The 18,581-nt window shown below is 38.2% G+C and overlaps 1 protein-coding gene across 4 annotated transcripts in view; it reads left to right on the forward strand.

Moving 5' to 3' along the window:
• Positions 1 to 2,042: 2,042 nt before the first annotated feature.
• LOC135479026 (LIM and senescent cell antigen-like-containing domain protein 1) overlaps positions 2,043 to 18,581 on the forward strand; it is a 30,291-nt gene continuing 13,752 nt past the window's right edge. Inside the window, exon 1 of one of the 4 annotated variants that reach the window (XM_064758735.1) lies at positions 2,043 to 2,154. In XM_064758735.1, the coding sequence (XP_064614805.1) occupies positions 2,144 to 2,154 (11 nt within the window). In that variant the 5' untranslated portion in view covers positions 2,043 to 2,143. Of the gene's footprint in view, positions 2,155 to 9,523; positions 11,167 to 15,054; positions 15,096 to 15,134; positions 15,857 to 18,581 lie in introns of those variants that run through there. The other 3 variants (XM_064758733.1, XM_064758734.1, XM_064758732.1) reach the window with 3 other exon arrangements.

The raw sequence follows: 18,581 nt of genomic DNA on the forward strand, positions 1-18,581 counted from the left end.
TTGTAAAAGATATCGAATTGCAAAAATATACATCGTAAGGATATGTGAAAACGTTTGATTCATTTGTCGTACCAATAGTTAAATCTGTCTTAAAATAGGCCATGTTTTAACCTCGGTTCTGACACAATAATACGAAGAACTCAAATCTGAATTAATAAAAACAGAATAAACTATGGGAAACTATATAGTATGATAGGTTGACAAAGAATTCACACGATTTCAACAGATACTTACTTAATTTACGCATTTGTAAGCTTTGTGCATTGCTGGCTTTTATCAAGATATAAATCGGGGAAGTGTCCTGGCGTCACATCCGTGTGACGGACACCAAGACCGGGGGTGTACTGCACGTGACATTGTTACTTGTATTCTAACGGCTTCTGTGAAGACTTGCATTACCTCCCCTTATTGCACTACATGTCAACCGGGTATCAACAGGGCAATAGCCAACTATCTATTAATACCACACCTACAGACGTCACACTTGGTATATTGAGGAAGTCCATACGTGAACGATAGTACGATAATACGATAGTATTATGTAGAGATATAGCCCAGGTATCTATTTGGACAGCTATTGAGAGAGGCTCTCACTAGTGTGATTATTTATTTATTTGATTGGTGTTTTATGCTGTACTCAAAAATACTTCACTTAACCTTATGCGACAGCGGCTAACAATATGGTGGAAGGAAATCGGGTAAGCCCGGGGCCCTAGTGGGATAAATAGGGGTTATATTGGCATCAGGTGACAGCTAGCCCGAAATATAAATACCGGTATCATCAATTTAGATTACCAAGTGTGAAGCCCGTAGGTGACGGTATGATCAGAGAGAAACTCATATCGCCATCCAAAGAGCCGCACCCTGTGGAGTGTGCTAATCAAATACTGTGGCTGGGTATCAGGGGATAACCCGCATTCAGTGTTATTGAATTCAGAAAGTATGAAAGCTGTTGGAGTAGTCTTTACCGACAAGACGTAGACGCATATATTAGGTCTGCTATTTTCAGTGGCGCCCACTGAGGGTGATAATTAGGAATTATGAGTGCCACGTGATGTATATCCCGGATCCAAGAATGTTTCACTTACACGAAGACGTAATTTATACATGTATGGAACATGTGCCGGTAGCCCCCTTTATGTAGTCTTGCCGTGCACATTTATTTTCAATCTCATCGGATCAGCAGTTCTGGGGAGAAGTTTTTCTTAAAGATTTCCATTCTTCTTCAATGTGGCGACTAAGTGGGTCACAGGTGCATAAAGTTTTATACACCGGCTTGTAGTCCAAGCGATTGGGTGATTTGGTTCTGTCGCCGTTTTCGACAGAACGACATGCAAAAAAAAAAAATCAGAGAAAAAATACTAGCGAAAACAGTTAACATAATTCATTAACTGGAATAAGCCTAACATATAGTTTGGACCCTTATTTATGGTAGCGAAAGAAAGGAGTTATTTGGTAAGCAATAAGAAATTTTGAAGCCAATTTGAGAATCAAAGGTTCACGATGCATAGGCCCCCAGGCCCTGCCATGTGCCTGCAAAATAGATCAAGGTGGAGGGCAGTCTTGAATCAGTATGACAATTATAATTTGCATGTCTCGTAATCGAGACATATCTATTTTTCTGTCTTTTCGTTCATGTAGGCCAACAACTGGCTCTATTTGTAAGCCTGTTTCTAAATTTACAGGAATGTACACGTTTCCGCATGAGTGTAGCCTATCTATAGGTGTGCATGTGTACCGTACGGGTCCTACTAGTAGGCCTATACCAGGTAACTTAATTAACGTTAGTTGGATGGTGTAAATATAGGCTATTGACTTGCTTTTTCGTTAAATATCGGTGTTCCATTTAAAATAAACAGAAAGAAGTTTTTAAAAGCCTTGCACAAGTTTCGGCGCAGTCTGTGCCACAGGCAACACTGCTGTAGGCCTATGCTTGCAACCCTACAAAGTGAAATCTGATCCGTTCTTGACCGTAGAGAGCCTCACAAATCAGAGCACAATCGCCTCCAACGATTTCCTATTTCGTCTGCACCGGAAGTGATATCACATTCAAGAACTTCGATGGCAGTGGGCGAGCTTTTCCCCATCTCTCTGAGCTTTTGAAGGTTTGGTCACACGTCACAAGTGAACAACGTTGTCCTACATGACAGGCAGGTAAGTAATATCAGTTCAGATAATCGGCGGTTTGTTTGCTAACAGATAAAGCTTGAAAAACAAACTAGAAATGCGATCTCAAGTTGTTGTTGTTGCATATTGTAGTAGAAGAAGTTGTACACTATAAAAAGTTTTTGCAATATTTCGCATTTTTTGACAAAGTTTTTTCATCATTTATTATTCTATTAATATTAGGTTAATCGGGTATTGGTTGTGATTTTTACAGCCATTGATTAATCAAAGTATGACTTCATGCAGAGCATTTGAGACGGTTGTACACATACTTGTTGTTGATGCAGGTTGCAGGAATATTAGCCGCATCTGCTGTGATGGTTACTGTACCACTAGGAACGAAATACCTCCCACTCTCTCTCACCTGAACAGGTCTCCTGCCACCATGCTGTCACCTACGCAAATCAATTTCGTTCACGGTACAGGATGGACCAACTCTAAAAGCAACAAGGTACGCTCTACTTTCACATGGAATTTGACCATTTGTGAATAGTGATGATGACAAATTGATGGTCGGTGACCTATTTAGGTGAGCTAGTGGGAGGTATTTCATTCCTACCAAGGTACAGTGGCATTGTGAGGAAAATTTGGTCAGGTGGCGCGCTTCCCTAGTGTTTCTGCCCTAGGGAAGCCCGCCCTCATGTGTAGCACAGTTGTAGGGACGCCTGGCCTAAGTTGAACAGTACGGGGATGATCTAGTAGTTGTACACTGTGACATTGTATTACAGTGATGCTTGTGAGATTGACAGCGCAGGCTACAGGAGTATCTGTGTAGGGTTACTACTGGTAGTTGTACACTGTCACACTTTATTACAGTGATACTTGCGAGATTGACAGCGGAGGTTACAGGACTATATGTGTAGGGTTACTACTAGGGGTTGTACACTGTCACACTTTATTACAGTGATACTTGTGAGATTGACAGCGGAGGTTACAGGACTATATGTGTAGGGTTACTAACAGTAGTTGTACACTGTCACACTTTATTACAGTGATGGGTGTGAAATTGACAGCAGAGGTTACAGGAGTATATACATGTATGTAGGGTTACTACTAGTAGTTGTACACTGTCACACCTTATTACAGTAATGCTTGTGAGATTGACAGCGAAGGTTACAGGAGTATATATGTAGGGTTACTACTAGTAGTTATACACTGTCACACCTTATTACAGTAATGCTTGTGAGATTGACAGCGAAGGTTACAGGAGTATATATGTAGGTTTACTACTAGTAGTTATACACTGCCACACCTTATTACAGTAATGCTTGTGAGACTGACAGCGGAGGCTACAGGAGTATCTGTGTAGGGTTACTAACAGCAATTGTACACTGTCACACTTTATTATAGTGATGCTTGTGAGATTGACAGCGGAGGTTACAGGAGTATCTGTGTAGGGTTACTAACAGCAATTGTACACTGTCACACTTTATTATAGTGATACTTGTGAGATTGACAGCGGAGGTTACAGGACTACATGTGTAGGGTTACTAACATTAGTTGTACACTGTCACACTTTATTACAGTGATGGGTGTGAAATTGACAACAGAGGTTACAGGAGTATATACATGTATGTAGGGTTACTACTAGTAGTTGTACGCTGTCACACCTTATTACAGTAACGCTTGTGAGATTGACAGTGAAGGTTACAGGAGTATATATGTAGGGTTACTACTAGTAGTTATACACTGTCACACCTTATTACAGTAATGCTTGTGAGATTGACAGCGAAGGTTACAGGAGTATATATGTAGGGTTACTACTAGTAGTTATACACTGTCACACCTTATTACAGTAATGCTTGTGAGACTGACAGCAGAGGCTACAGGAGTATCTGTGTAGGGTTACTAACAGCAATTGTACACTGTCACACTTTATTACAGTAATGCTTGTGAGACTGACAGCGGAGGCTACAGGAGTATCTGTGTAGGGTTACTAACAGCAATTGTACACTGTGACACTTTATTACAGTGATGCTTGTGAGATTGACAGCAGAGGTTACAGGACTATATGTGTAGGGTTACTACTAGTAGTTGTACACTGTGACACTTTATTATAGTGATGCTTGTGAGATTGACAGCGGAGGTCGACAGTTTCATAACCGGCATATTTATTGAATACTCTCTCCTCTGTTGTAATGACATAAATGGCTAATTAAGTTGTGATGATGTTAAAATTTATGACTTGACATAGTCATATTCCCCAGTCTTTTGCAGCTCGATGATAATTTGAGATTTAGTGGTTGAAAGTTATAATGATTTGGCTGACATTCTGGGTGCATTCTGCTGATGAGAGGTTGGTAGTTTTCACCTAGGCTGCCAAAAAACAGAAAAAACTCTTGTATGAAGTCAAAACTATAATATACTAGCCACAGGGTTTTGTTGTATAAACTGGATTTTGGTCATGACAGTATGCTAATCCAATCAGTTTAACCCTGATGCTTTATTTTTTACAGCAAAACACCAATCAAAGAAATAAACAAATTTCTTTCAGAAAATATATACACTCAAACAACACTTACCTTGAACCTTGTTGTGTTCTGCTAAAGCATTTTATGTATTGATATAAATCACTAAAATCTGAATCTTAATTTGGTAAAGTATTCCTTGATATGTCGATACTCATGAGAATTTCAAATGGCAGCTTTTAACAACATTAAGTTGTGCTGTTGGATTTCCTAAAAATGAAAATGAAGAAGAGCTAGACCTGTCTTTACCATCCACTAAGTGATATTCCTAAGAGGGCTAATGATCTGTAATAAGTATTACTTTTATTTTTTTATTTGATCATTATTTAAATCTGTACACAAGAACTTTTCACTTATATGGTGGTGAACAGTTTTATGGGTGGATCAGGCCTGGATTGAACCTGCACCTTGTAAATAAATTATAATTACCTACTAGTAAGGTAATGACTATCTATATCATAATGCATCCACTTAAGATAAATACCTGTGCCACTGTCTTTAAATGGGACATGCAGTCCAGTTCTACTCAGACGCTGCTTCGGTGGCCAATAAATGGTTAGAGTGCCTGTCTCGAAGTCGGGAGACCGGTCATGAAACCCGGGCCAAAAACTTTAAAAAGGCTCCTTGTTGCTAGCTCGCTTGGTGCTCAGCACTTAAGGGCTAGAGCAAGGAAACGGGACTGGTTAGCCTAGTGTCAGTATAATGTGACTGGATGAGGTGACATGTCTGGTATCTTTGGCATGATGCTTTAGCAGCAGAAGCACTTTGGCTGCATTGACTTGACCTGCCACAAGAAGACATAGTGTACTTGTATACACACCTAATGACTTGTCGTAATATGAAATACATGTATTGTCAAGTGTGCCATTAAACCCCAGGCATTCATTCATTGATTTGCTCCAGTTCTACTTTGGAGAAAATGAACTGATTATCATTAAAATCAAGATACCACGTAGTGTTACATACTCACATTTAAATGTATGGAAAATAATTTATTATAAGGAAGTGCATATATGTAGTTATGTTGCCTGTAGATAATGAATATACTGGTTGATGCGTGCATATATCATTGCACAACTGAGCACCAACTTAAAAACTTGCAGCCCTGTGTCATATAGCTATCCACTACTTCTGATCAGAATATTTGTGGTTGTTAAATTGATTGAGTCCATACATGTACATGTGTTTGCTTGGATTAGTCCCACTGGGGACAGCATTGTCCTCTTTTGAATATACGTGTACATGTACATGTATGATGTGCAATGTTGTCTTCATTTTGACTCAATGTGGCTGAAATGCATATACTGCCAGTTGGGCATTAAGCCACATTCATTCATTCATTCTTTTCCTTACAGTTCACAAAAACTTTGATTTTATATTTAGCTTGTTTAACCAAATGCAAGGTTGATGATGGAAAGATTCGTGGCTCTCTTAAATATTAGCATATTAAACCGCAAGCACTCACTCAACTCTGTTAGTGGTGAATCCGTTTGTATTTCAGGTGTACATGGTTATTTAGTTTAAGAGGAGGGTATAAAACAGTGTATAGTGTTGAATTTTAAGACATGAAATTCAGTGGTTATCTCTCTTACAGGGACTAATTCCTCAACCTTGTTGCTTTTGAAAGAACAACTTTTAGTGAGATTTATGCACCTTTTGAACTTGCTTTCAAAGATTTATTTATTTATTTATTTTTCTGATTGGTGTTTTATGCCGTACTCAAGAATATTTCACTTATACAACGGCGGCCAGCATTATGGTGGGTGGAAACCGGGCACAGCCTGGGGGAAACCCACGACCATCCGCAGGTTGCTCCTGGGTCATTACGCTGCGCTAGCGCGCTAACTGACTAAGCCACGGATGCCTCGCTTTCAAAGATAAAACTACGTTGAGTGAGTTGACAAATTTCGGAGCTTCAGAAAAAGCAGAATTTTATCAGTCTACACAGAATAATCTTCTCAGAATATGCTTGAACAAACACCTTGCAAACATGCGGAAAGTTTGAAGAGTTACAGTTCATTTATGTTGTGATTTGTGGCTGCAGTTGAAATTTGTTTTGTTTTTCCCCTGATTGACACCTGTAATTAGCAGTACTTTTTTCCTCTGTCATTGTTGTCAGACTCGTGTACTCGCAGGTCCTGAGCATCACATACATGTATGCACAGTATGTCAGTGTGTAATAGGTAGGTTTGGAGCCAGCTGGAAATAAACGTGGGTTAAACCAGATTCTGTCTGCTGAACTTGTAGACAAACAAGTTCTGCAACTTTCTACATAGGCCTCTGCATTCTATAAACCAGATACATATAGATATCTCAGGCTTTACTGTATCATTTACATCTACATGTATATATGTATCAGGCGCACTGTACATGTAAAAGTTTCCCTCAATCTATAAGTTTTACATTTTGAGATTTTAACATTGTGGTTTTACCTACAAAGGCTAGCTAAGCCTGTGACATCCTAACATCTGGAGTTTCTACGTGTGTGTATGGTAAGGTGGCTAAAATAACACCAGGGGGATTTTCTCACCCAGGAATTTGTGCAACTGGTTCCATGTGTGGAAACAGTTTCCTGGAATTTTGAAGACTTTGTCCTGTTGGTCTGCTTGTCATTGGAACCATGCCTGTCCATGTGTCAGAACTGTTGTGAGTATAGGATGTTCACATGTGCATGTATGTAATTAATATTGAGGTGTTACATTGTTACACGTTACATGTACGTATCTACAGTTCATTGTGTACTTACATTCTATGATTAACCCACTTATAATGAAAAGAAAACACATTTCATTTTAAGTTGCTGTTTAATGGCCATCAGTAGAAGATTGATGTCAGTTTGAAACTTTATAAATATATACAGGTACTTGCATACATCTCATGAGAAATGTATTTATTTATTTGATTTGTGTTTTGCACTGTATTCAAGAATAATTAGCTTCTACAATGGTGGCCAGCATTCTAGTGGGCGGAAAACGGGCCTACGCCCATCTGCAGGTTGCATGCAGACCTTCCCATGGAGAAGAAGCAAGGATGACCTGAAATGATTGTTGATTGAATGATTGCTTGGGGTTTACATCGTACTTAACAATGCTCCAAAAATCATGTGACGACTAGAAGCTATTAGGCGTGTGCACATATACTGTGTCCAAACATGACAACCCACCCACTCACATTATGCTGACACCACGCTAACCAGTCATGTTTTCTTGCCTGTGACACCCTAACCTCTCAGTGCTGAATGTCAAGCGAAGCAACACCAAGTACCGTTTCAAAGTCTTTGATATGACCTCAGATCTTTCGACTGCAAGGTGGACGCTGTAACCATTAGACCACCGAAGCAGAAGCACAACATGGACTTGAATGAATAAATGTGAAGTACATGTAATACAATGCATTCTCAGTTACACACAGGTGCTTGGGTAATAAACTTCAGGCTTCTTCACATTCATATTTGTTGATTTTTCAAGTGACACATTTTGCTTGATTCTGATTGATTTCTCCACTCTATGAGGGCCATGTAAGATGTTCTAGTAACATTTGATTAATTTCTTGTCAGAAAAACTTCAGTGTTTTAAGGCCTTTGTGTGCCTCTGAAAGTGCATTTTTACAGCCCAAACTTAGGTGAAATGCTGAATTTATTTACAGGATAATTGGCTTATTGCATCATACTAACTTTGCATGAAATGGTTGTATATAGGGTTAGAATATCTATTCAGTCAGACATTATTGCAGCACTCTACCTGAACTTTGATATGATGTAAAACTTTGGCAAAACAATTTATTCATTTCAAATGTACATACTGTAGTGTACAATAATGTATACACTTGCAGACTTATTTTTACGCGTTTACAAACTTGTCTTTAATGATTCCACAAAAGATGGATTTTCACATTTTGCATGAAAACACTGTGAAGACTTGAAAGTTTTATATATCTGTATTGTTTTTCGGCGGAAACATTATATTTGTCTGCATAGTAAAGCAGTGAAGCCTAATCAGATATACCAGTACATGTACATAAAGTATTAGGCTGAGAGTCGTTACTGTCAGTTTTCTTTTTAACACATTTTTAACAGTGTAACTCATACAAGTAGAGCCACACAAGGCTGTCACGACTGATGCCAATTTAACAGATGTCTGTATGCCTTTCTATAATTCCATTTGTTACACATCTAGATAATACTTTACTTATAGTAAAACATTTTTGAGTGTGGCATAATCGAATAATGAAGTAAATAAACCTGCTTGTAAGGGAGTTTGATTGAAGTTCCGTGAGGAATTGTATGAAGACAAAGTGAGTAGCTTGGAGTGTAAAGGGGAGACAACTTTAGCCCATAAAGCAATCTGAACTAACAAGATTTCTCTCCCTTGTTTAGATTTCTCAAACAGCATTGATTCTGTCCTTATAGTTGCATACACATGCAGTCACAGATTTACCCCATGCTGTGTTATTATTAGTTGTCACAGTTTGTGAGTGTCTGTAGTTGTATTATTCAATCATGAAGGGTTTTCTCTTATAATTAATGTAATTATTATCTACATGCTTTTGTTAGATAGATATTTGTATATCTTCTCAATCACTGTAATCGTCTTTGGTTCATGTCGTGAATTTAGTGTACCGGGATACCAAAGCCTACAAGAAATGAACGCACATGTCTGTATAAAGTTGGCTTTAGTTTTGCGTGAAGAAGTTTGCCAGGTTTACACTGGTGAGCTGTGGTGATTTCGCACAACGTTCCTCCACTGAAGCAAATAGATGTAAGATAAACAGTGAACTAGGACGCACGTATATACACTTGGCTGATTTATACCAACGGTATTGAGAAATTACTTGTAGAATACTGTCAATGACCTAAGAAATATACATGTAGCTTATGATGTGGAAACTTAGAAATATCTGACATTTAAAGATAAGAGGACTGCAGGATGTGTGTTGGAAATTTACAGTCCATTTCCTGAATCTCTTAAGTACACCCCCTCTTCACTGAAGTTGTGGTTGTCACATGTACATGCCTTAATGTGTAGGATGCTGATTTAGGAGGGGCAATTTAGGAGTGTGTTAATTCTGTGTACATGATGAACTTACATGCATTCAGGTTGCGAAGGTTCATGTACTGTACAATTTACTATTGGCCTTGAAAGAGTTGACTGCTGATGTAGTAGTCTTAAATAGATAGCTGATGTGATCTGTGGCCAGAGGGTGCATCTTCAAAGTGTGTATGACTCTTCTGTGGCTGCATCTGCTAACTGTGTAGGACTTTTCTGTGGCGACATCTGCAAACTGTGTAGGACTTTCCTGTAGCTACGTATGCAAACTGTGTAGGACTTCTCTGTGGCTACATCTACAAACTGCGTAGGATTCTTTTGTGGCTACATTTGCAAACTGTGTAGGGCTTTTCTGTGGCTACATATGCAAACTGTGTAGGACTTTTCTGTGGCTACATCTGCAAGTTGTGTAGGACTTTTCTGTGGCTACATTTACAGACTTGTAGGACTTTTCTGTGGCTACATCTACAAACTGTTTTGGGCATTTCTGTGGCTACATCTACAGACTGTGTAGGGATTTTCTGTAGCCGCATCTGCTAACTGTGTAGGACTTTTCTGGGTGTATAGGTGTATAATTTACAAACCATATAGGCTGGATAAACAAATTGTGAATGACTTTTCCATTCGTACCCTGGTTTGAGATGCATTGATTGACAGTCAGACATTGTTACCAACTACATGTAGATAGATGTACTTGCTGACTTGTCTTCACAGCATTTCTCCTGCATTGAAAGGCACTCTCTATACTGCAAAGCCAAACGGATGTACCTGTGCTTAATAACCAGGGTATACCAGATACCCTGTAGGATGCTCATTGTGCATTGAAGTACTTTAATAATTGTTTAGTTTGTACTTGTATCATTTTGTCTGCAAATTTTGAGAACTTCCATCTTACTCTGACATACAGATGTACTGCAGTATTGTTTGTGTATACAGCTAGGACCTGAAGCCACACTTTTTGTTGGTCACTGGCTGATTGTGACATTTGTGTCCAAGTGTCGCATTTTGTATGAGTTGTCAGAAGTTGTCATCTTGTTCTGAAATACAGATGTACTACAGAATTGCACATGTATACAGCTAGGACCTGAAGCCACATTTCTTTTTGGTCAACAGCTGATGGTGACATTTGTGTCAAAGTGTCAGTGTGGTACATGTATGTCTAGGGGCGTGTAAACATTGGGATGCTGCTGTGACTGACTAGACCACAGGTTTGCTGCTGTGACTGACTAGACCACAGGTTTGCGTGAATATCAGACCTATTCTGTGCTTACATGCAATCACATTTTTGCCATCTGGTATGAAGGAAGAGGACAGTTCCTATAGTTGAGTTCCGTGGTGTAGAGCTAACTTTAGTTGATGTATTGAGGAGTGGCATTAGAATACTCAACACGCCTTTTCTCAGTGTTTTGATTTAAATCTTTGTGAGAAATTGTTTGTGTTTATGATTTGTCCATCATGATGGAGCAAGGCTTAAAGGCCTCTTATGGGTAAGTTGAATTTTTTTTTTTCCAATGTATGTAGTACATACATTTTTACATTTTAGAGTTGCTCGGAAGTATAAAAATAGGCAGTGGGTCGTTAACTGCATAGCAGCAATGATGAGCGAAATCGTAGTTTTTTGAATACGGGCATTTGGTTACAAGGTGTGGGCAGTTCTTGTAGCAGCCGTTTACATTAGATTTCCCATGATCCACTTTACAATTTCTAACCAAGAGGTTGGCATATTTTTCCACCAGGTGGCTTGAGCTTCTACAGATGACGTAACATGTACTGTGCAGTGGAAACTAGATATAGGGAAGTTGCATATTTCTGAGTAATGGACATCTGACAATATATATATATATACATATATATATATATATATATATATATATATATATATATATATATCAAGAATCTGTAGCCTGGCTTTAATATACTAATACTGTAGCGAGAACAAAATGAATATTCATGAGAGGGTAGTTATTTATTACTAATAATGTGACAGTTAGGTGAGGTGATGTTTATGACAAGTGTGTATCTGACCTGTACAATATGTAGAAATGATGAATGTCACTGACATAGTCTGTAGAGGTGTCATTGTGACAGGCACCTGTCTGCCACAGCAGTGTGAAATGTGACACCCTGTAGACTAAACACACATGTATATTTACAGTGTAACAGGAGTTACTATATTGATTGTTTTTGTTATTAAAATATTTCTGATGATGTTGTAGGGTAATAAACCTAAAATTTTATCCCGAAATGTCCATTTTTAGAGACAAACAAATGTACATATCTACGACTTTTGCCAATGAAACTTACATTTTTTCCTCAGCACTTCATAGAAAGATAAAGCGAGAAACAGGACTGGTTGGCCAGGTGTCAGGATAATGTGACTGGGGCGTCATGTGTGTATTGTCTTCAGCACGGTACATCCGTGGTGACAGTAACTAGCTAGCTAGCTCTGCCACAAGAAGGCACAGTATATGTACATGCACCTAATGACTCCTCCTCGTCGCATGACTGAAAAATTGTTAAGTACAATGTAAAGTCCCAAGTATGCACACACATACATTCATATATGTACACAAAATTTTCCTGCAGGATACCAGCCGACAACCCAAACAAACATCAAAATACCTTTATTTTATAAGATGAAAAACTCTCAGAATCCGGCAAAATGTGCGAAATTTTAGGTGATTTACTATACACATGTTTATTGTATCTACAGAGTGTGAGGATGCTCATGAAGCCTGCTAGTGTGCAGCATGTGAGACTGGATGCCGGATGTGTTCAGGGTGTAACCTCTTGTGTGATATGATATGTACAACAGGTGTCTACCTGTAGCACCCCAGTCGGTAGTGATAACCTCTCACCTTTTCTGCCATGTCAAACAAATCTTGTGGAGCAAAAAAGTAGCTATAGCATATATTCAGTGCTACTTGTACATGCATGTGGACAAGTAAATTTTATACTTGAAAACATCTGTTGGTAGTTTGAATAACAATTCTTAAATCACTTTCATGTACATGTAATATAATGACATGCATTTTGTGGCAAAATACACAAAAAGCAATAGAAAGAAATACATGTTTGTTTCTACTGACAGCGTATGTAAACTTACAATGATTTCAAATAGAATAAAGTGTAAGTTTATGCATGATCAGTTTCTGGATGCAAAACAATAAAACATCTATGATGAAGCCAAAATGTAAAGTTTTATTATATTCCATGTGATCTTTTGCCCTTTTGAATTTTTGAGCCTTTTGATGTTGGTGTTACATGGTGTTGAAAGAAAGTAGCGCCAAAATATGTCGCTGAGGTATCATGCTGGGTCACTTCTACATGTAAATGCACATGTAGGCTGTTTCACCTTAAATTTATATACATGTATGTAGTTATAAGAAAACCTTTGAGATACTTTTTACTGGTATACATGTACATGTAGCTGTATTTAAAAATCTTATATTTCAAGCCAGGTGTAGTGTATAAAAGCAGCAAGTGTGCAGCCATGAGTTTTTGTCCGTTATATATTCTAGCACTGACTCGATACTGTTAAACACCCTGCTCTTGATATTACAGATAATTAATAATATATACACATTTTCACTGCAGGTGCATGCATACTGTCTGGAAATGTTAACAATTTCCTTATTAAAACCACATGTTTTACAGTATGTAGTATGAGAGGTTCAAGGTACTGGCTTATCACTGCATGGTCGAAGTGGTTTAATAGGCAAAGTAAGAAAGGCTCTGGAAGATGCCTTTTACTCCAGGTAATTTTGTAATGACAAATTGAATTTGTCCACATTTTCCAGGTGTAGTAGGTTTTATACAGTTTGCATTCCATTCAGGTATTGTGACAGGTAGCATGGGGAGATAATCTCTTACACTGACAGATAACAATGGAGGGGCTGTATTACACATGGAAGGGCTGCTTGAATGAATGGTCCACCCTTAGAGGCATTGCCATATACCATGAATACTCCACATGAATGCGTTCACCTGTCGTGCCTGTTTAGTATAAACTGAGAGTCGGTGAAGGGTGACAGTGTATAATGTATAATACCCAGTATCATATGAGTGGCTGTTAATCATGGATTTATTGCACATTATGTGGATGTGTACCTACATGTACATGTATATATACATGGCTGCTAGTACTGAAGACAATTAAGCTGTTGACAGCATCATCAGTGTGATAGAAGAGATTAATTTCTTGCTATGGGGAGTCTTAAGTACATTTGTTCCAGTGATAATAACATTGACCTGCAGTGTTTCATGTAACACTTCAAGAAGGATTACCTATACCTTGATGTATGGCGTAAAAACAAAACGGTACATACATGACACAATGTGTGCAAATGCATGCACATATGTATCCTGTCACAGCGGGTGTCAGATATTACAGTCCATGGACCAAGGCCCAAAATTTCAGATGTTGGCACCACCCAGTAGGGCCTAATTGACTTGGCTATTTTGAAGTTGATACATGTACATGTTTTTAGTTCATATTTTGATATGATCAGGATGATAACTCTCACAGACAAGTAGCTTTGTATAGGAAATGCCCGTTTTAATAAATGTACAAAGTGTTTACCGTTAGAAATATGTCCTTAACTAATTTAAAGTACCGGTATTCTTCTCAAACATAATGGCAGATGTGTTGATTGAAATGACATTTTAGCACTCTCTGGGTTGGGAGAGGGGTAAGCTACAAGGGTGAGAAGGACTGCATCAGATATTACATGTACACATATTCTAATTACAGATGTAGCATCCTGTTTCAGTGTGCATCACCACATTCATACCAGCACTAGATGAATTGTAGTGCAGGACTTTGTACAGTACTTACTTGTACATGTAGGCGGTCTAGATTTGATATTACAAAGGGATCATTACACAATTATCATATATACTTTATAGGTACACTTGTAAAATATCCATAGACAACACTTCTGCCAGTAGGGTATGTACATGTACACTTGGCCTGCATACTTGCCAGAGGTTTATACATACTTAGAAATCTGCTGACCCAGGCCATGTCAGTACAAGGTGTGGTGTTTACATACTGGGACATTTAAGAATGTTTTAATCCTTATTGTATTTTGGCTAGAGGAGAGTTACCCTCTACCCCTATATTGTGTGTGCCTTTATCCTTGCTTGCAGGCTTGTTCAACACAAACCTTTAACACAGGCAAGCTACACCTCAGTGGAAGCTGCCATTCTCTCTGTTCTTTACCTGTCTGATGAACAGATGTTACAGAAGGCAAACTACCTTTAGTCACAACGAGGATTTCAAACTCTGTCGTGTGTTGACTACCGTGGCTGTGCAGAACATGCGTCCCGGAATGCTGACATTTGAAATGAGAGGAGTATAAACAGAGAAAGAGGGACAGGTTAACGGGATGGAGTTTTGTTTCGTTGCGTTCAGGTAGATAGTGAATCTAGGTCAGGTAGAGCTCTGTAGTTTTGAAATGTTACTGATAGTGAGGAATTCAACCCACTGCATACATGTACCTTTAATAGGTTGTTGATACTTGTGCATTTTTGGGGAATGAATTGTGTCCAGTTTGTGAAGTATGACATTTTTATGAAGCCAAGTCAAAAGTAGTGTTTACTATAGAGCTGAAGTCAAGTGGTTGGATTTACCTTGAATTCACCGTGTAAACTTTGTTAATTTTCACCTGGCTGAACAGGTGTGTCTGTTATATGAGCCCTACACTTGATACAGCATGCTGTTACGACTAGGGTCATGCCAATGTATAGGCACACAGCATCTCTAGATAGAGCACTCCAAACACAGCCTGTGTCAAAGTCATTGACAGGTTTTGTTTATTTACCCACTCCTACCTCATCTGCAGTAATTAGATCACCACATTGCGCAACGGCGGCGACCAATCATATGGAACATTGGACAGGTGGTGTGTTGACCTAGGCTATTCTCACCTGAGCTCTTTGTGATCAGTTTAGTGTATAGCCCTGCTTAGATACCATTCTGCCAAAGACAGACATTATGTCGCGTTATGGCCAACGTTCCCTGTTAAAACCACCAGCAGCGATGAACTTGCGAGGCAAACTCAGCCTCCAAGACTTGAACGAGAGGACGGAAAGTCCGCTGTTTCAAAGGCGTATGTTACATCGGCAGCAAGAAGAGTTGAAACTTTTGGACGATCATGTGTTATCAGATATCAGGTGAGAATGTTATTGAACAACAACAACAACAGTTGAGCACAATGAATAGGAAGTACGTGTGCAAAGTAATGTATATATGCACAGTAGATAATTGTTGGCTTTGTAGGTTGGGGTCGGAAATGGTCAACTTTAAAATAACAATGGCTTTCATTCTACCAAAGTTTTGAAACATAGCAACACCATTATTTGCTTTTTAATAGAAATACATAGTGCACATGTGAAGGGAATGTTGAAAACCCAGCTATTTTATTAAATATGTGATGTTAAATCTATGAAAGCACTGTTGTGCTTGTGATGGCCATCTTAAAATTCTACATTCTGTCTATGACGTGTGCTGTTGACAGATAGCGTACATGCGGATGTATGTATCTGTAAAGAGGCTTCATCTTGAACTGTTTCCTCAGCAGTAACCAGTAGATTGGGCCACACTAATTGAAATTGTTTTCCAGGCGGAGTAAGTCTTTATTCAAAGTTGGAGGATATAAGAAAATAAAACTTCATCTAAATTGTGAAAAATGTGGACCATCCCAGCAATATTTCATTTTTAAGATATATTTATAATGAAAAGGCTTGAAGAAGTTTCAAATTTTTGGGGGGTTGGATTTTCAGCTCTAGTTTTATTCCATTTAGGGATTTTACTAGTGTCGCCTTGTCTGTAAAACACACAAAAAATGTTCGTATCGCTGATGAGGTTCAAAACTGATGCTGCATTGATGAAATTACTGCACGTATGAAAGTAATATTAGAACTGTACCTGTGATTATTACCTGATAAATGTCAACTGTCTTCATGCACACCTGTACATATATTTGATGTTTATTGATTGGGAGAGATTGATCTGCAGAATAATGCATGTATATGTATATGTATACTGTGTATGCACGTGTACCTTAAAGGACAAGACAGCACCTAAAACATATTTCAATCAAAAGCAGGCTAGTCAAGCTTTGTAAAAAGTATCATAGTTTATTATTTGAATGAGATGCATGAGTCCAGTTGTACGGTAATTCTATTGTAATTTTGTAAACATTTAATAGGGGTAAGAATTACCGGTACCAGCAAAACCCCTCCGGAGGCTACGACGTGAACCAGGGATACCCTGGCTGTGCATCTGAAGGCTACTCATATTTAACTGTATAAATGAAATAGCAGGCCTGCTGTATAAAGAGCTCATGCAGTGGAAGAAATATCCTTCCAGTCCAATGTCTGAGGAAGCTATCTATCACTTGATCCTTCTTTGCCGAAGTCCACAACCTTAATCTACCATAGGCTTCTGCTTATACTATCATACAGGATATACCTTCGATGTTAGAGAGCTAAAGTTATCGTCATCTTGCTGTCGATAATGGAGGCACACTGTGATAAAACAAAGTTTCATTTAACTTTTTCTGGTTTGAAAAAAATGTTTATAAAATATTTAATGCTGGTTTAAGATACTTTAAATGATAGTCTTGCAGAGGTCGTAAAAATTAGTCAGGTGTTGTCTTTCGCTTTAATTCAGAATATTAAACTGTCAGCTTCAGGTGTCCAGGCTTGTTACCAGGGTCTGGTTTCATGAAAGCGTACTTACATGTATATTCAACAAAAATATAAACGCACAAACTTAAAATGCTTTATTTGTTCAAATAACCTTTTGTGAAATGTTCCCCTACCCCAAAATATTTAATTGGGTAATAATTGATTTGTTTTCCTCAAATTAACCTAATTGTTGAGTGAACATGTCATTTAGAAATGAGAAAAAATAAAACAATATAAAAATAAGAACTCACTTGGCTTGGAAGTTGCAGGTTATGATTAGCGGGCTAACTATGTGCTTGTCACTTACAAGTGTAAAGTGCAGTACAAGTAATCGACTTTGGTGTACATGTAATACTGTACATATATGTGTATTGTACACGGAGGTATTTTTGAATCATGTATTTAAAGGCTGGTGTACATTTACATGCACATAAGTACATATTTATGTATGTTTGTTTGATGCTTTAATAATATTTGACTGTGTTTTCATAGTTTAGGCTTACAGTTCATAAAGGTACATGTATCTATGTACTTGTGTTTTGCGGCTTTATTCTGGTAAAATACCGACTTGACTAGTCGTGGCGTATTAATTTTATCTCACTAGTTTTCATGCTTGAACATCTCCATCTTGATTTATGGTCCATTATGGCCAGTTTATAATATTAAGTATACATGTGGTTGTCATTGGAAGCAGTGGTTTAATGGTTGACTGGTTTGTCCAGTGAAGGATGTTCTACTGGAACACATGTACCTCCTTAAGACATGATAATCCATGCACAGCTTTATACAGACTTATATACATGTATGACTGTGTATTCTTTTATAGATTTCAAAGGTTGTTTGTTTAGTGTCCTGATGAACAAACAAATATACCATGGTGTTAGCACAGGATAAAAGATTCCCACAGATCTTGTGTAATAAAAATGCACAGCACTGTGCTAAGAGACTTAAAAGGTACATGTGGAGCTGAGGCTGGGTTGTTGCCTCCACAGTATAAATGAATGACGCTTATCTTTCAGTTGCATTTTAACACTCAGGACTCCTTTTCAGTTCCAGCCTCTAACAGGGAATTGTAGCCTGATCTGAGATAAAAGTTTGGGGCACCAAGATAAGATTCAGTTGAGACAATATTGATAAATAACTACCTAAATAAGGCCTTTCAAGGCTATCTCAACACAAACCAAACTGATCATTTGGATATTTAAAG

Source organism: Liolophura sinensis, chromosome 12, assembly GCF_032854445.1.
Source record: "Liolophura sinensis isolate JHLJ2023 chromosome 12, CUHK_Ljap_v2, whole genome shotgun sequence".
NCBI classification, from domain to species: domain Eukaryota; kingdom Metazoa; phylum Mollusca; class Polyplacophora; order Chitonida; family Chitonidae; genus Liolophura; species Liolophura sinensis.